The following is a 20,106-nucleotide window of genomic DNA, read 5'->3' as shown; positions in this document are numbered from 1 at the left end:
GGAATTCCATACCTGCCCGTTGTTGGGTAGGGACCGTCTCTGTATGTTGCCAATTTGTACTTCCCAAGTGCTTCGTACAGTGCTCTGCACACAGTAAGTGCTCAATAAATACTATTTAATAATAATAATAATAATGGCATTTGTTAAGCGCTTACTATGTGTAAAGCACTGTTCTAAGCGCTGGGGGGATACAAGGTGATCAGGTTGTCCCACATGGGGCTCACAGTCTTAATCCTCATTTTACAGATGAGGTAACAGAGGCTCAGAGGAGTTAAGTGACTTGCCCAAGGTCACACAGCAGACATGTGGCAGAGTGGGATTCGAACCCATGACCTCTGACTCCAAAGCCCGTGCTCTTTCCACTGAGCCACGCTGCTTCTCATGATGAATGTTATAGTGTAGTCAACCAAGGGCTTAGTACAGTGCTTTGTGCACAGTATGTGGAGGAACAGCGTGGCTCAGTGGAAAGAGCACGGGCTTGGGAGTCAGAGGTCATGGGTTCAAATCCTGACTCTGCTAATTGTCAGCTGTGTGACTTTGGGCAAGTCACTTAACTTCTCTGTGCCTCAGTACCTCATCTGTAAAATGGGGATGAAGACTGTGAACCCACCGTGGGACAACCTGATCACCTTGTATACTTCCCCAGCACTTAGAACAGTGCTTTGCACATAGTGAGCACTTAACAAATGCTATAAAAAAGTAAAAAAAATACGATCGAGTGAATAAATGTATGGCAGGGAATGTGTCTGTTCATTGTTGTAATGTACCAAATGCTTAGTACAGTGCTCTGCACACAGTAAGCACTCATTAAATCTGATTGAACAAATGAATGAATGAATGTTCTGATCATCATGTAATAATAATTATGTATTTGTGCCAGGACTGTACTAAGCACTGGGGTGGATACAAGAAAATCGGTTTGGACACAGTCCCTGTCCCACATAGGGCTCACAGTCTTAATTCTCATTTTACAGATGAGGTAACTGAGGTACAGAGACGTGAAGTGATTTGCCCAAGGTCATACTTCAGGAGTAGAACCCATGACCTACCGACTCCAAGGCTCCTGCTCAATCCACTACACCCAGCCCAGTACTTAGCACAGTGCTTATCACATATTAAATGCTTAACACACTAATCCCACCTCCACCACTTATCAGCTGTGTGACTTTGGGCAAGTCACTCAGTGAAGCAGCATGGCTCAGTGGAAAGAGCACGGGCTTGGGAGTCAGAAGTCATGGGTTCTAATACCGGCTCCACCACTTGTCTCCTGTGTGACCATGGGCAAGTCACTTAACTTTTCTGTGCCTCAGTTACCTCATCTGTAAAATGGGGATTAAGACTGTGAACCCCATTTGGGACAACCTCATTATCTTGGGGTAGCTCAGAACAGTGCTTGGCACATAGTAAGCTCTTAACAAATACCCTGAGACCTCAGGCTCGTCAATCAATCAATCGTATTTATTGAGCGCTTACGGTGTGCAGAGCACTGTACTAAGCACTTGGGAAGTACAAGTTGGCAACGTATAGAGACAGTCCCTACCCAACAGCGGGCTCACAGTCTAAAAGGAAGACCTTGGCTTTCACTCATTGACCGCACAATGTCAGGGTTTAGTAGAGTGCTGTTGGCTAGCAGATGAACTAAATACATTTTACTACACCCGGAGCCATCACTGACTGTTCAGATGTGGTAACCCCTTCCCCGCCCTGTGGGTTTGTATCTTGCCACAAATCTCGCACCAAATCACTGGACAGTGACCATTTCTAATGCCATGGTTGACGTGTACCTAGAACATTGGTGGTACTCAGGAAAAAAGGCACACTAACACCGCTAAGGACTTGAAAAATCAATCAACTTGAAAATCTGAATGCATCATGAAAGAAAACTTCTGTACACAGATCGAGAAAAGGTTTAGGGTGACCCAAGATACGGCTCTCTGCCACTTGTGTGCTGTGTGACTCTGGGGGCAGGTTACTTCACTTCTCTGGGCCTCAGTTTCCTTGTCTGTAAAATAGGGACTAAATCCTACTCTCCTCTACTTAGACCATGAGCCCCATATGGAACAGGGACTGTGTCTAATCTGATTATCTTGTATCTACCCCAGTAATTAGGACAGTGCTTGGCACGTAGTAAGCACTTATGTATAATAATGAAAATAACAATAATAAAATGACTGCATAGTTATTTTTACTAGGCCCTCAGATTAGCTGACATAAGGTGATGGATCTTTTTAGCCATAGGGTGAAATGATACAGTTGCAAGCACATAGGTATGTCTTAGATTTATAAATTAAATGTAGTATTGAACATAAGTAGTGTTGGTAAAGTGAAACAGCACTGGAGAATAGAGGAATCATTAGACTGCAAACTCCTCGTGTGTTTTTCAACTTTATTGTATTCTGCCAGAGGCCAAGCACAGGGCTCTGCATGCAGTAGATGGTCAGTAAATGAAGGGGAATTGGTTTAGGTGTTAGATTGTTATCTCCTTGAAGGCAAGGATCATATCCGCTAATTCTGCTGTACTCTCCTAACCTATGAGTACAGTACTCTGCTTGCAGTAAGCACAAAATAAATGAGATTGATTGACTGAAGGCAGTAGAAAGGCCAGAGAAAGTGCTGAATTGGATCACATCAGTGCTGCAAAAGCCTTCAAAAAAGCTTGTTTCTCCTGGTCTCATGGGGAAATTCATGTACCCTCCCAGCACTACAGGCACCAAAAGAACCTCAAGATTAAGAATTTAAGTATTATTGATGCTCAGTCCTTGGCTCTCACCTCCACCCTGATCAACTCTTGATGATAAGCGCTTAGTACAGTGCTCTGCACACAGTAAGCGCTCAATAAATACGATTGAATGAATGAATGAATGAAAACAGTCCCTGTAGACTATAAGCTCATTGTGGCTGGGGAATGTGTCAGTTTATTGTTATGTTGTCCTCCCCTATTTGCTTAGTACAGTGCTCTGTCTACAGTAAATACAACAGACTGACTAAAACTGGATGATGGCTAAGTGGAAAGAACAATGACTTGGAAGTCAGAGGTCACGGGATCTAATTCCAGCTTCGCCATTTGTCAGCTGTGTGACTTTGGGCAAATCACTTAACTTCTCTGTGCCTCAGTTACCTCATCTGTAAAATGAGGATGAAGACCGTGAGCCCCACGTGGGACAACCCGATCACCTTGTGTCCCTCCAGCGCTTAGAACAGTGCTTGGCACATAGTAAGCGCTTAACAAATACCATCATTATTATTATTATTCAGAGGGCTGGGTGAAGGGGTTCCGGCACGGAGCCGGGCCAGAGAGGGGATCAGAGCGACCAAGAGGGGGTCGGGTCGGTCTCCGTCACCCAGAGGCCCCGCAGTAGCTCACCGTTGCCCGATATGGGAGGCAGCTTGGTGTTTCTGACTTGCGGAGCCGGGCTCGCCCATGAACAGGAATCTTTGACCGTCTTGAGTTTTTCTTTCTTGAGCTGCTCGAGTCGTTGCATGGTCGTCATGTGTTTCCTCAGCTGCAGGCTGACCGCCGATGTGCCGGAGGAGACCGTGGAGTCCACTACGGGAGGGTTGTCGTCCAGCGTTGTCAGGTCTCCCAGGCTTCCCCCGCTGTGAATGTTCATCTCTACTCCACTGTCGTTGTTGGCGGCACTGCCGAGGGGTGACGGCTCACTGCTGCAGGATGACTGGCCACCGCCAGGACTGGACTGATACATCTGAGGGCCGACAGAGAGAGAGAGAGCCGGAGAGGTTTAGTGGACGGCTGCTCTGACCCGCTTACTCCTCTAAGCATCACGCCGCATGCATGCACTCGAGACCCTAACCTAACCCTAACAGAGAAGCAGCGTGACTCAGTGGAAAGAGCCCGGGCTGGGGAGTGAGAGGTCATAGGTTCTAATCCCGGCTCTGCCACGTGTCTGCTGTGTGACCTTGGGCAAGTCACTTAATTTCTCTGAGCCTCAGTTCCCTCATCTGTAAAATGGGGAATAAGACTGTGAGCCCCACATTCAATCCATACTTCATGCTGTTGCACGGATTATCTTTGTCCAGAAACGCTCTGGGCATATTACTCCCCTCCTCAAAAATCTCCAGTGGCTACCAATCAATCTGCGCATCAGGCAGAAACTCCTCACCCTGGGCTTCAAGGCTGTCCATCACCTCGCCCCCTCCTACCTCACCTCCCTTCTCTCCTTCTCCAGCCCACCCCGCACCCTCCGCTCCTCCGCCGCTAATCTCCTCACCGTACCTCGTTCTCGCCCGTCCCGCCATCGACCCCCGGCCCACGTCATCCCCCGGGCCTGGAATGCCCACCCTATGCCCATCCGCCAAGCTAGCTCTCTTCCTCCCTTCAAGGCCCTACTGAGAGCTCACCTCCTCCAGGAGGCCTTCCCAGACTGAGCCCCTTCCGTCCTCTCCCCCTCATCCCCCTCTCCATCCCCCCATCTTACCTCCTTCCCTTCCCCACAGCACCTGTATATATGTATATATGTTTGTACATATTTATTACTCTATTTATTTATTTATTTTACTTGTACATATCTATTCTATTTATTTTATTTTGTTAGTATGTTTGGTTTTGTTCTCTGTCTCCCCCTTTTAGACTGTGAGCCCACTGTTGGGTAGGGACTGTCTCTATATTTTGCCAACTTGTACTTCCCAAGCACTTAGTACAGTGCTCTGCACATAGTAAGCGCTCAATAAATACAATTGATGATGATGATGATGATATCCCCCCAGCGCTTAGAACAGTGTTTTGCACATAATAAGCGTTTAACAAATGCCATCATTATCATTATTATTATTATTAACCTCTTCTCCTGACCGTAAGCTCATTATGGGCCAGGAATGTGTTGATTGATTGTTCTATGGTACTCTCCCATGCGCTTAGTACAGTGCTCTTCCCACTGAAAGTGCTCAAGAAATACAATTGATTGACTGAATGAACGCTCACACCCATGTACACATGCACAGACACACACCCACACGTGCACGCGCACACACGATTTAACATGTTAGTCTTTTGGGAAGAGATGGTTTAGAATTGTCACAAGTGTTTGGAAGATCTTAGAGAAGCAGCGTGGTTTAGTGGATAGATCACAGGCTTGGGAGTCAGAGGTCGTGGGTTCTAATCCCGGCTCCGCAATTTGTCAGATCTGTCACTTTGGGCAAGTCACTTAACTTCTCTGTGCCTCAGTTATCTCATCTGTAAAGTGGGGATTAAGACAGTGAGCCCCACGTGGGACAACCTGATTACCTTCTATCTCCCCTGGAAATTAGAACAGTGCTTGGCACATACTAAGTGCTTAAGAAATGCTATCATCATTATTATTATTATGCCATTTCATTCTATGGTATTTGAAAAGCGCTTACTATGCGCTGAAAACTATCCTAAATGCTGGAGTGGATACAAATTAATCAGGTTGGACACAGTCCATGTCCCCCATAGGGCTTCCAGTCTTAGTTCTCTGTCTTACAGGTGAAGTAGCTGAAACACAGAGAATAATAATAATTCATTCATTCATTCATTCAATCGCATTTATTGAGTGCTTACTGTGTGCAAAGCACTGTACTAAGCGCTTGGGAAGTACAAGTTGGGTTAAAAATAATGATGATAATGATAGTATATATTAAGCACTGACTATGTGCCAAGCACTGTTCTAAGCACTGGGGTAGATACAAGGTAACCAGGTTGTGCCACATGGGGCTCACAGTCTTAATCCCCATTTTACAGATGAGGTAACTGAGGTACAGAGAAGTTAAGTGATTTGCCCAAAGTCACATAGCAGATAAGTGGTGGGGCTGGGATTAGAATTCACAACGTCTGATTCCCAAACCCAGGCTCTTTCCACTAACTTGCCCAATGTCATACAGCAGTCCTGTGGCAGAGCTGGGATTAGATCTCCCCCTTCTAGATTGTGAGCCCACTGTTGGGTAGGGACCATCTCTATATGCTGCCAACTTGTACTTCCCAAGCGCTTAGTACAGTGCTCTGCACACAGTAAGTGCTCAATAAATATGATTGAATGAATGAGTTAGAACCCAAGTCCTTCTGATTTCCAGGCCCATGGTCTAGCCACTAAGCCACACTGCTTCTCTTTCATTCATTCATTCAATCATATTTATTGAGAGCTTACTGCGTGCAGAGCACTGTACTAAGCACTTGGGAAGTACGAGTTGGCAACATATAGAGACGGTCCCTACCCAACTCTGAAAGCCCACAGATTTTGAGGACAGTAGAAAAACAACCTCCTCTACGTCATCACCCTATGCATTCAGATACGGCAGTTTGCTCCTCCCTGGTTGAGAAGGTAATTTTCCTAGGGTCCATTTACAAGGGGGGCTAGTGGAAAGAGTCTGGGGCCACGGGAGTAAGGACACCTGAGCTCTAATCCTGGCTCTGCTTCTTGCCCATTTGTGGGTTTGAACAAGTCACTTAACTCCTCTGTGCTTCAGTTTCCTCATCTGTAAAGTTGGGGGTTAAGTACCCGTTCGTAGATTGTGATCCCTGTATGGGACATAGACTGCACTGGTTCCATTTATGTGGCATCTACCCTGGCGCTTGGCACTAGCAAGCCCTTAACAAACACTCAAATTATAGTTCTGGGAGTTGGAGGAGACTTTGGTGGTGGATGGATGGTAACTGTGGTATTAGTTAAGCTCTTAGTATATTCCAAGCACTCTACTTAGCACTGAAGTAGATAGAAGAAAGAGTCCCTGCCACACATGTGATGCAAAGTCTAAGAAGGAAGAAGAACAAGAATTTAATCCACATTCCATAGATGAGGAAACTGAGGGATGATGATGATGATGGCATTTGTTAAGTGTTTACAATGTGCCAGCACTGTTCTAAACTCTAAATTATCAGGTTGACCAATGTGGGGCTCACATTTCTAATCCCTATTTTACAGATGAGGTAACTGAGGCACAGAGAAGTTAAGTGACTTACCCAAAGTCACACAGCTGATAAGCGGCAGAGGTGGGATTAGACCTCACGACCTCTGATTCCCAAGCCCGGGCTCTTTCCACAAAACCAGAGGGATAGAGAAGCTAAATGACTTGCCCAAGATCACATAGTAGGTATGTGGCCGAGCCTGGATTAACAAATTAATTATGGTACTTGTTAAGTGCTTACTATGTGCTGAGCACTGTTCTAAGCACTGGGGTGGGAACAAGTTAATTGGACTGGACACAATACCTATTCCACATGAGGCTCGCGCTTTTAATCCCCATTTTACAAATGAGGGAACTGAGGGCCAGAGAAGCAAAGTGACTCACCCAAGGTCACACAGCAGATAAGTGACGAAGCCAGAATTAGAACTCATGTCATTCTGACTCCCAGGCTCATGCTGTGTCAGGTCTTCAGACTCCCTGCACCATGCTCTGCCAGACAGAACTATTTCTCCTCCCTTACTGACACCCGTGCTCGTCAGCTCTTCCGTACATTTTTCTCCCTTCTCAGGCCCCCTGTTCCTCCCCCTCCTCCATCCCTCACCCCCAATGATCTGGCCTCCTACTTCATTAGTAAAATTAACTCCATCAGGTCTGAGCTCCCCAAAGTCACTCCTCCCCCTTCTCCAACCCACCTGCTCTCAACCCTCTCCGCTACTCTCCCATCCTTCCCAGCAGTATCCTCAGATGAGATCTCCCTCCTCCTCTCAAGTGCTACTCCAGCCACCTGTGCTTCTGACCCCATTCCCTCTCATCTTATGAAATCTCTTGCCCCTTCACTTCTCCCCTCCTTAACTTCCATCTTCAACCGCTCACTCTCCACTGGTTCCTTCCCCTCTGCCTTCAAACATGTCCATGTCTCCCCCATCCTAAAAAAACCCCTCTTGACCCCACCTCCCATTCTAGTTATCACCCTATCTCCCTCCTACCATTCCTTTGCAAACTCCTAGAACACATCATCTACAACCGCTGCCTTGAATTCCTCAACGCCAACTCTCTCCTCGACCCCCTCCAATCTGGCTTCCATCCCCTACACTCCACTGAAACTGCCCTCTCAAAGGTCACCGATGACCTCCTTCTTGCCAAATCCAATGGCTCCTACTCTATCCTAATCCTCCTTGACCTCTCAGCTGCCTTTGACACTGTGGACCACCCCCTTCCCCTCAACACGCTATCCAACCTTGGATTCACAGACTCCGTCCTCTCCTGGTTCTCCTCATCTCTCCTGCCATTCATTCTCAGTCTCCTTTGTGGGCTCCTCCTCTCCCTCCCATCCCCATACTGTAGGGGTCCCTCAAGGATCAGTTCTTGGTCCTCTTCTGTTCTCTATCTACACTCACTCCCTTGGTGGACTCATTCACTCCCACGGCTTCAACTATCATCTCTACGCTGACGACACCCAAATCTACATCTCTGCCCCTGCTCTCTCTTCCTCCCTTCAGGCTCGAGTCTCCTCCTGCCTTCAGGACATCTCCATCTGGATGTCTGCCCTCCATCTAAAACTCAATATGTCCAAGACTGAACTTCTTATCTTTCCTCCCAAACCCTGCCCTCTCCTTGAGTTTCCCATCACTGTAGATGGCACTACCATCCTTCCCATCTCACAAGACTGCAACCTTGGTGTCATCCTCGACTCTGCTCTCTCATTCACTCCTCACATCCAATCTGTCACCAAAACCTGCCGGTCTCACCTCCGCAACATCGCCAAGATCCTCCCTTTCCTCTCCAACCAAACCGCTACCTTGCTGGTTCAATCTTTCATCCTAACTCAACTGGATTACTGCATCAGCCTCCTCTCTGATCTCCCATCTTCCTGTCTCTCCCCACTTCAGTCTATACTTCATGCTGCTGCCTGGATCATCTTTGTGCAGAAACGCTCTGGGAATGTTACTCCCCTCCTCAAAAATCTCCACTGGCTACCAGTCAACGCATCAAGCAGAAGCTCCTCGCTCTCGGCTTCAAGGCTCTCCATCACCTTGTCCCAGCCTACCTCACCTCCCTTCTCTCCTTCTACAGCCCAGCCCGCACCCTCCTCTCCTCTGCTGCTAACCTCCTCACTGTGCCTCATTCTCGCCTGTCCCGCCGTCGACCCCTGGCCCACGTCCCCCCGCCCCGGCCTGGAATGCCCTCCCTCCGCACATCCGCCAAGCTAGCTCTCTTCCTCCCTTCAAAGCCCTACTGAGAGCTCATCTCCTCCAGGAGGCCTTCCCAGGCTGAGCCCCCTTTTTCCTCCCCTCCTCCCCATCTCCCCTGCCCTACCTCCTTCCCCTCCCCACAGCACTTGTATATATGTTTGTACAGATTTATTACTCTATTTTACTTGTACATATTTATTATTCTATTTATTTTGTTAATGATGTGCATCTAGCTTTACTTCTGTATATACTGATGACTTGACACCTGTCCACATGTTTTGTTTTGTTGTCTGTCTCCCCCTTCTAGACTGTGAGCCCGTTGTTGGGTAGGGACCTTCTCTATATGTTGCCAACTTGTACTTCCCAAGCGCTTAGTACAGTGCTCTGCACACAGTAAGCACTCAATAAATATGATTGAATGAATGCTCTTTCCACTAGACCACACTTCCTTTTTATCATTTTGCCTCAGTTGTTTTTATTGATTTTCATTTCCTTAAAAATCAAGATATTCACCACAAGCTGACTGAGTTTATCAGCCATAGAAGTCCAGAGAGCATTGGCCAGGGAGCTTCTCAGCCAGGCTAACTGCCAGCAACTCCGCCATGTGAAAATTAGTGGCCTAGCATTAACTTAATCTTCTAAACTGCCATTCCTTAGGCTCTCTATGCAGGTAAAAGCTGAGATTCCCAGCGGGCAGGTGGCTACTAACCAAACAAGTAGATAAGAACCACAATATTTATTTTACTCATTCTTAGAAACAATATTTACCCTGTGTTAGTAATTTGGAAGCATAAAGCCACCTCAAGTTTGATTCTTTGGACTCTAGAGAAGTGTAAGATTAGGGTGGAGCCCGCTACAAGGTGAACTGAAGTCTTTGATTTTTATTATTATCACTATTATCATTTATCAGCATCACCATCATTATATTTGTTAAGCACTTACTATGTGTCCAGCACTATTCTAAATGCTGCGGTAGAATCCAGTTAATCAGGGTGGACACAGTCCCTATCCCACATGTTGCTCACAGCCTAAGTAGGAGGGAGAATAGGTTCTGAACCTCCATTTTACAGTCCAGAAAACTGAGGCACAGAGAACTTAAGTGATTTTTCCCAAGGTCACACAGCAAGTAAATGGCAGAGTTGGGATTAGAACCCAAGTCCTCTGATACCCAGGCCTAAACTCTTTCCATACCCACCCAACTCCTCTAATACAGTGCTTAGTACAGTGCTTGGCACATGGTAAGGGGCTTAATAAATCACACAATTGTTCTGGGTCAGTCACAGCTAACGGGATGCCAGTCATGCTGGTTAATGGAACAGAATTCATTCCATCATATTTATTGAGCTTTTACTATGTCCAGAGCACTGTACTAAAGGAGAGTACAGTAAAACAATAAACACATAAATTCCCTGCCTACAACGAGCTTACGGTCTCCCTCAATTCCCAAGAGTTTTCATTAAATACCACTGATTTACTGATTCCTTTGACACCCAAGCCTGTGCTCTTTCCCCTAGGCCATGCTTCTTCCCTTGGAGTCAAAAGGAGGTGGATCTGCCATTTGTCTGCTTTGTGACCTTGGGCAAGATACTTCATTTCTCTGGGCCTCAGTTACCCCACCTGTCAAATGGGGATTAAGAGTATTAATCCCAAGTGGGACAGGGACTATGTCCACCCTGACTAACTTGTATCTACCCCAGTGTTTTAAACAGTGTTTGGCCTATTGTAAGCTCTTAACAAGCACAAAAATTATTATCAGTTATTATTATGATTTTCCTTGCTCCACCTCCACTTCAATCAACTTGCATGTTTAGCTCCTCTTACGTCAATCCTACTCACTGTGGATTGTACTCATCTCTGTCGCTTCTCCAGGAGGCCTTTCCAGACTAAACCCCCTTTTCCTCAGCTCCCCCTCCCTCCTCCCGACATCGCCCTGACTCTCTCCCTTTGCTCTATCTCACCACCGTGCCCCACAGCACTTGTGTATATATGTACATATCTATAATTTATTTATATTAATGCCTTTTTTACTTGTTCTGGTGTATATATACATCTCTAATTCTATTTATTTAAACTGATGCTATTGATGTATCAGCCTCCTCTCCAATCTCCCATCCTCTTGTCTCTCCCCACTTCAATCCATACTTCACGCCGCTGCCCGGATTGTCTTTGTCCAGAAATGCTCTGGGCATGTTACTCCCCTCCTCAAAAATCTCCAGTGGCTACCAATCAACCTATGCATCAGGCAGAAACTCCTCACCCTCGGCTTCAAGGCTGTCCATCACCTCACCCCCTCCTACCTCACCTCCCTTCTCTCCTTCTACAGCTCAGCCCGCACCCTCCGCTCCTCTGCCGCTAATCTCCTCACCGTTAGGCCTCGTTCTCACCTGTCCCACCGTCGACCCCTGGCTCACATTCTACCCCTGGCCTGGAATGCCCTCCCTCCCCACATCCGCCAAGCTACCTCTCTTCCTCCCTTCAAGGCTCTACTGAGAGCTCACCTCCTCCAGGAGGCCTTCCCAGACTGAGCCCCCTCCTTCCTTTCCCCCTCCTCCCACTCTCCATCCCCCCGTCTTACCTCCTTCCCTTCCCCACAGCACCTGTTCATATGTATATGTGTTTGTACATATTTATTACTCTATTTATTTATTTTACTTGTACATATCTATTCTATTTATTTTATTTTGTTAATATGCTTGGTTTTGTTCTCTGTCTCCCCCTTCTAGACTGTGAGCCCACTGTTGGGTAGGGACCATCTCTATATGTTGCCAACTTGTACTTTCCAAGCGCTTAGTACAGTGCTCTGCACACAGTAAGTTCTCAATAAATATGATTGACTGATTGATTGATTGATTGATGTCTGTTTACTTGTTTTGATGTCTGTCTCCCCCCTTCAAGACTGTGAGCCCACTGTGGGCAGGGATTGTCTCTCTTTATTGCTGAATTGTACTTTCCAAGCACTTAGTACAATGCTCTGCACACAGTAAGTGCTCAATAAATAAGAATGAATGAATGAATGAGTGAATGAATGACCTCTGGCTCACACTCTGCCTCCTGCCTGGAACTCTCTTCTTCGCTCATCTCTTTCAAACCTTTCTGAAATCCCATCTCCTCTAGGAGGTCTTCCCTCCTCTCATCTCTCATCTCCCCACCCTTTTTCCTCCCCAACTGCTACTTTCACACCTTCCTAGGTTACTTAAGCACTTGTGTCCCTCTAAGCACTTGGTTTCTCACTCAACCCCTCTCTGTCCACAGCACTTATATACCTATTTTTAAACTCCATCTATCTATAATTAATTTTAGTACCTGACTCTCCGGCTAGACGTTAAAGTGCCTCGAGGGCAGGGATAATGCCTACTAGCTCTGTTATTATTCAAATATTTAATACAGTGCTCTGCACAGAATAAGTGCTCAGCACATACCGTTGGTTGACTGATGGATAAACAGTCTCATTTTCCTTCCAGTGTTCTATCCAAAAGGCTTATAGTACTAGCCAAAATGCTAATAGTGGACATAGATCACCCTCCTATTCCTAAATTAAGCCCTCTTTCACCTGATTCCCTCTCTCTTCTGTATCCCCTGTGCACTTGGATCTATACCCTTTGGTGACTGGAGGCCGATTTGTACTTCCCAAGTGCTTAGTACAGTGCTCTGCACACAGTAAGCCCTCAATAAATACGATTGAATGAGTGAATGAGGCTCACTATTCCCCCAGCACCATTGCACTTATGGTCCTATCTGTAATTTATTTGTTTATATTAATGCTTGTCTTCCTTTCTAGATTGTAAGCTTACTCTGTTATACTGTACTCTCCCAAGTTCATTCATTCATTCAATTCATTTACATGTACTTATTGAGCACTTACTGTGTGCAGAGAACTGTACTAACCACTAGGGAGACTATAATATAACAATAAACAGACACATTCCCTGTCCACAGGGAGCTTTCAGTCTAGAGGCGGAGATAGACATTAATATACATAAATAAATTATGGATATGTACATAAAGTGCTGTGGGGTTGAGAGTGGGATGAATATGGGGGGATGTGCATATAGCTTTAATTCTATTTGTTCTGATGATTTTGACACCTGTCTATATGTTTTGTTTTGTTGTCTGTCTCCCCCTTCTAGACTGTGAACCCGTTGTTGGGTAGGGACCATCTCTATATAATAATAATAATAATGGTGGTATTTGTTAGGCGCTTACTATGTGCAAAGCACTGTTCTAAGCACTGGGGAGGTTACAAGGTGATCAGGTTGTCCCACGGGGGGCTCACAGTTTTAATTCCCATTTTACAGATGAGGTAACTGAGGCCCAGAGAAATGAAGTGACTTGCCCAAAGTCACACAGCTGACAGTTGGTGGAACCGGGATTTGAACCCATGACCTCTGACTCCAAAGCCTGTGCTCTTTCCACTTTCTCATCCTATCCCGTCTGGACTACTGCACTAGCCTTCTCTCTGATCTCCCATCCTCGTGTCTCTCTCCACTTCAATCCATACTTCATGCTGCTGCCCGGATTATCTTTGTCCAGAAACGCTCTGGACATATTACTCCCCTCCTCAAAAACCTCCAATGGCTACCGATCAATCTGCGCATCAAGCAGAAACTCCTCACCCTGGGCTTCAAGGCTGTCCATCACCTCGCCCCCTCCTACCTCACCTCCCTTCTCTCCTTCTACTGCCCAGCCCGCACCCTCCGCTCCTCCACCACTAATCTCCTCACTGTACCTCGCTCTCGCCTGTCCCGCCATCGACCCCCGGCCCACGTCATCCCCCGGGCCTGGAATGCCCTCCCTCTGCCCATCCGCCAAGCTAGCTCTCTTCCTCCCTTCAAGGCCCTGCTGAGAGCTCACCTCCTCCAGGAGGCCTTCCCAGACTGAGCCCCTTCTTTCCTCTCCCCTCGTCCCCCTCTCCATCCCCCCGTCTTACCTCCTTCCCTTCCCCACAGCACCTGTATATATGTATATATGGTTGTACATATTTATTACTCTATTTATTTATTTATTTATTTATTTTACTTGTACATTTCTATCCTACTTATTTTATTTTGTTGGTATGTTTGGTTCTGTTCTCTGTCTCCCCCTTTTAGACTGTGAGCCCACTGTTGGGTAGGGACTGTCTCTATGTGATGCCAATTTGTACTTCCCAAGCGCTTAGTACAGTGCTCTGCACATAGTAAGCGCTCAATAAATACGATTGATTGATTGATTGATTGATTTCCACTGAGACATGCTGCTTCTCCACTGTTGCCAGCTTATACTTCCTAAGCCCTTAGTACAGTGCTCTGCACACAGTAAGTGCTCAATAAATACAATTGAATGAATGAATGAATGAATAAAGGGAGCAAGTCAGGGTGATGCAGAAGGGAGTGGGAAAAGAGGAAAGGAAGGTTTAATCAGGGAAGGCCTCTTGGAGGAGATGTGTCTTTGGTACAGTTCTTAGTACAGTGCTCTGCACACAGTAAGTGCTCAATAAGTACCACTGATTGACTAATTTTCCCCACACAGTTCCTCTTCCTATTTCATGTCCTGGAAGGAAACATGAAAATCCTTAGCTACAGGATGATGCGGGAATGTGTCCAACAATTCTCTTGTATTGTGCTCTTCCAAGCCATCAGTACAGTTCTCTGTGTGCAATACGCACTCAATTCATTCATTCATTCAATGGTATTTATTGAGCACTTACTGTGTGCACAGCACTGTACTAAGCGCTTGGAAAGTACAATTTGGCAACATAGAGACAATCCCTACCCAACAGTGGGCTCACAGTCTAGAAGGGGGAGACAGACAACAAAACAAAACAATAACATCAAAATAGATAAATAGAATTATAGATATATACACATCATTAATAAAATAAATAGAATAATAAACGTACAAATATACACTAGTGCTGCGGGGAGGAGAAGGGGGTAGAGCAAAGGGAGGGAGTAGAGGCAATGGGGAGGGGAGGAGGAGCAGAGGAAAGGGGGAGGCTCAGTCTGAGAAGGCCTCCTGGAGGAGGTGAGCTCTCAGTAGGGCTTTGAAGGAGGGAAGAGAGCTAGGTTGGCGGATATGAGGAGGGAGGGCATTCCAGGCCAGAGATGATTAATCAACACACAAACACAACATTTTCAGCCAATACATCACAGGTGAAATGTGGACAACACTTATACCATGACCTCAGTCCAAAGACTTCCCTGCTCACCTTAGTACTGGCTGTCCTTAGGAAGACACAGTAGGAAAAATGGAGAGGAGATAAAGAACAGGCAGTTAGAATAGAGAGGACATTAGTGGAGCCAATAAAAGGATCAAAACATAGGAAAGAAGAGAAAAAAAGAACGGATACACAATTCTCTATTTGGTGGTGAGGGTTTTTGGGGAGACACAGATCTTTTTCCCCACAGTAGACAACAGACATTCAGTGAATGAAGTATTGAAAAGTTTAGAACTATGGTCATCAGTTTTCTAGTTGGATTCTTTAATGTTCTGTCCTTGAAGGGTCCACAGGCCTCTTCACCTATTTCAGTTCAGCAGGGAAGCATGGTTTCTGACCATTTTTTTTAAATCACCCCTCAGAATGACAATAAGCATTTTGGTTTACTTTGTTTTAGAATCCTTGAGTGGTGATGTCTGGATATGACCTTTGGATTAGCTGATTCTCTTATGGGGAGTCACGGCATTGGAAAATCTTTAGATTTCAGAATCTTTAGATTTCTTTAGATTTCTAAATCTTTAGAAATCAGCACTTAGAACAGTGCCTTGCACATAGTAAGCGCTTAACAAATAACATCATCATCATTATTACTTAGGCAAATCATAAATAATACTGCTAAAGGAAATAGAGGCCGGACCTAGGGGAAATCCGTGAAGGGCCCGAACTTGAAATGAGAGCATCTGCTACATACGTCCTCTACCCGCTTTTAAACAGACAGGGAGGATCACGTCCCCAGAATCTCAGTTTGGGTTTCTCAAAGCCCCGTCCTTCACCTCACCGGGTGGGCAGCTCTGTTTCGAAGACGCCCAAGAGAGAAGTGTCCGGCGCTGTGCTTACCACAGAATTCTCCGTCTTTATGGCCTTGACATGGAGGCAGTCCTCCATGCCCCGCGTGGTGCTGTTCGCCTCGGCGTTCTCCTCCGACAATCGGCTGCTCTGCTTGGCGCTGGCTTCGTTGTCACCATTTTCCTTCAGCGGAGGGGGGCGAGGGTGAATGTCATTGCGTTGCTTCTTGGTGACGTGGGCGTCCGGTCCGTGCACCGTCTTCACGTGTTTCCTGAGGGAGCTGGGGTCTGTGTACCGCTTGGTGCAGCCCGGGATTTTGCAGATGTAGGGTTTCTGAGGGTGGAATAGGTTTTACGTGAACCAGGCAGCAAATGGCACAGACCATTTAATGTTATCTTTGAGGGACAAATACTTTAGATAAGCTCCTTGAGGGTGGGGACAATGCCTGGTGCTTCTGTGGGACTTCCTCAGTGTTTAATTCAGTAGGTTCTCAATGCATTTATTCTTCCAGTGAGCTCACTGTTGGGTAGGGACTGTCTCTACGTGTTGCCAACTTGTACTTCCCAAGCGCTTAGTACAGTGCTCTGCGCACAGTAAGCACTCAATAAATACGATTGATTGATTGATTCCAATTGTATTTATTGAGCACTTGGTGCAGAGCACTGGACTAAACTCTTGGGAAAGTATAATACAATAATAAATAGTGACATTCCTTGCCCACCACCCCCACGATTACCACCAACAATACCACTACTGCTATTTACTAATACTACTACTGTAACTACATAGAATTATTCCTACATATACATATCTGTAATTTATTTATAATAATGTCTCCCTCTCTAGATTGTAAGCTCACTGTGGGCAGGGAATGTGTCTGTTCATTATTAGTGTGTACTCTCCCAAGCTCTTAGTATAATACTAATGTTGGTATTTGTTAAGTGCTTACTATGTGCCAAGCACTGTTCTAAGCGCTGGGATAGATACAAGGTAATCAGGTTGTCCCATGTGGGGCTCACAGTCTTAATCCCCATTTTACAGATGAGGTAACTGAGGCAGAGAAGTTAAGTGACTTGCCCAAGGTCACACAGCTGACAGGTGGGGGAGCTGGGATTAGAACCCATGACCTAGTATAGTGCTCTGCACATGGTAAGCGCTCAATAAATATGACTGACTGACTGACTGAATGCATGAATACTATTTCTTCTATTGCTAGTAGACAGGATAATCTCAAACACGGTATATAAATATCAACCAGAACTGAATATTCAGTCAGCAATACTTTAAATCCATCTACATTAGTGGGCTAAGTACTTTTGGAGAAACAAACAAAACAAAAAGCACTATTACCACCAACAGATTCAGTATCCTACCCCTTAGCTGAATTTTCTGAATTCCCAAGGGCCTGAATTTTGATCTCTGGTCTCTAGAACAACATATTGATTCTTGATTGAGACCTGTTTTCTGGAAAGAGAAATGGTGACCTATTTCCTTAGTGTTGTGATCTTAATTTCTCACTACGGTGTGAATGTGCTGAGGAATCTACTGTTGGCTCTGAAAAAAAAAGAACTCCCTGCAAACACAAGCATTGTTCTCTTGTTGCCTTGGCTGCTCTTGAGACTTGAGGGCTATAGCTGCCAAAGTGAAGAACATACTGATTTTCAAAAAAAGTACTCGAATGAAAGAGAAATAACCGAGTTTCTCCTTTTAAACTAGGAGAATGTATCATGATTGTAAAAGAGTAATTTTAATTTGGGGTCGAGAGTTGGCACTTCAGTAAACTATTGACTGATTAATTGATTTCAAGACTGAGGGAGGATGAGAATTCTCATTGAATGAGAAATTTTAGTTAGTGCCAGGGTCCCGGTTTGCCCTGCCCCATGTAAGAGCCCCCGCAGAAAATAACAGCTCATTTTGGTATTTATGGCGTGTGGGTTTACAGTAAATTGAGGAATTTCTTTACTGTTACCAGAACCATCCATTAAAAATAGAAATCTAGGTAATGAACAAGTTCAGAATGTTTTGAGATTTATGAATAGCTTCCAAATGGAAGCATACTGATGGTGATTCCTCAGGATAATTTGACCCTTGATACAGCTTGAGGATTCCAAGCCCTTCCAAACTGCTCCTGCCTCAGAGAAGAAAGCAAAGTTCAAGCAAATAGAGGGCGGGGGGAGGGAGGGGGAACAATCCACTGCCCTGGCCCTTTTCGATCAATCAATCAATCAGTCAGTCAATCGTATTTATTGAGTGCTTACTGTGTGCAGAGCACTGTACTAAGCGCTTGGGAAGTACAAGTTGGCAACATACAGAGACGGTCTCTACCCAACAGTGGGCTCACAATCTAGAAGAGTGGGCTCACAGTCTAGTTTCAAAACATCTGCCAAGCTAGCTCTCTTCCTCTCTTCAAGGCCCTGCTGAGAACTCACCTACTCCAGGAGGCCTTCCCAGACTGAACCCCTTCCTTCCTCTCCCCCTTGTCCCCCTCTCCATCCCCCCCATCTTACCTCCTTCCCTTCCCCACAACACCTGTGCACCTGTATATATGTATATATGTTTGTACATATTTGTTACTCTATTTATTTTACTTGTACATATCTATTCTATTTATTTTATTTTGTTATTATGTTTGGTTTTGTTCTCTGTCTCCCCCTTTTAGACTGTGAGCCCACTGTTGGGTAGGGACTGTCTCTATATGTTGCCAACTTGTACTTCCCAAGCGCTTAGTACAGTGCTCTGCACACAGTAAGCGCTCAATAAATACTATTGATGATGATGATGATGATTTGGGAGTGTGCTGGCCACAAAACTGGATGTGGAGTCTCAGAGGACAGCCACAGTGTTATCTCCACCTGAGTTTTCTTAGGCCAGGCCCTCTTTGCTCATGAAAACTTTCCAATGGCCTTGTCTCCAGATGCTGGCATTACCAATCGATCAGTCAATCAACGGTATTTACTGAGGGCTTACTGGTTGCTGAACGCTGGTCTAAGCACCTGGGAGAGTACACAATAATTCTTCGTGTTGTTGTGGTATATAGTGGTATGTGGTTTGTAATAATAATAATAATGATGATAATAATGATGATGGTATTTGTTAAGTGCTTACTATGTGCCAAACACTGTTCTAAGTGTTGGGGGGATACAAGGTGATCAGGTTGCCCCATGTGGGGCTCACAGTCATAATCCCAATTTTATATATGAGGTAACTGAGGCACAGAAAAGTTAAATGACTTGCCCAAAGTCACACAGCTGACAAGCAGTGGAGCGGGGATTAGAACCCACGATCTCTGACTCCCAAACCTGGGCTCTTTCTGCTAAGCTACTCTGCATGCTCCCTGCCCACAGTGAGCTTACAGTTTAGAGGGGTACCCCAGGTCTTCTTCCATGAGGGCCTAGAATCATTGTTTCAACATTTGAGTCAGATTTGCCCCCAAAACGGACAGGACTTTGACATGGGGATGTTTACCCTAGTAGCTAAAACAAATTTGGAGAAAAATCTTTCAATAAAATACATATTCCCATATATATGCTTCTATAATACACATTGAACTTTCTCAATGCATATCGTGTTTGATTGCCACAAACCACATTTTTGTCTCAAAATGATTCATATCTGTTCCCGAATCAATCTTAAATCCAAATTTTCAGAGGCCAGGAACCTTATTGAACTCTTGAAATTTTTCTTTTCTTTAGTCTACTCGCTAATGATAATATAAATTTCAATCCACAGGTTTAGGCTTTTGCAGCAGACCATCAAATATATTAAAATGAATCAATTTCCTGTAGTCCCAAGTACTATTAGTGGGTTTTAATTAACCAGGGTTAACAAAGCATGTCACGCGCTTCATCATTTCACATCAAAAAGCCTGGGCATTATTTTCTTTCCAGACCATCGATGCTGAACACGGAATTCACACAATAAACCTCGGTGCAGTAAGCTTAAAAAGTCCAGCGCTCAAACCCGGGGCCCAGAGGCCATAGAAAACAGTTAGGAATTTGGATCGCACCCTTCGTTTGATAAACCCATGGAAACTTTGCCGATTTCCACATCTGGTTT

General features: G+C 45.3%; 1 protein-coding gene across 2 annotated transcripts in view; it reads right to left on the bottom strand.

Annotated features, from left to right (window-relative positions):
- GLI2 (GLI family zinc finger 2) overlaps positions 1-20,106 on the bottom strand; it is a 384,400-nt gene that overhangs the window by 3,415 nt on the left and 360,879 nt on the right. For both annotated transcript variants that reach the window (XM_038746220.1, XM_038746211.1), the window contains exons 12-13: positions 16,102-16,383; positions 3,365-3,704 (exon numbers count right to left, since the gene is read on the bottom strand). In XM_038746220.1, the coding sequence (XP_038602148.1) occupies positions 3,365-3,704; positions 16,102-16,383 (622 nt within the window). The remainder of the gene's footprint in view (positions 1-3,364; positions 3,705-16,101; positions 16,384-20,106) is intronic.

Source organism: Tachyglossus aculeatus, chromosome 1, assembly GCF_015852505.1.
Source record: "Tachyglossus aculeatus isolate mTacAcu1 chromosome 1, mTacAcu1.pri, whole genome shotgun sequence".
Classification (NCBI taxonomy): Eukaryota; Metazoa; Chordata; class Mammalia; order Monotremata; family Tachyglossidae; genus Tachyglossus; species Tachyglossus aculeatus.
This window is presented reverse-complemented; position numbering and strand designations above follow the sequence as displayed.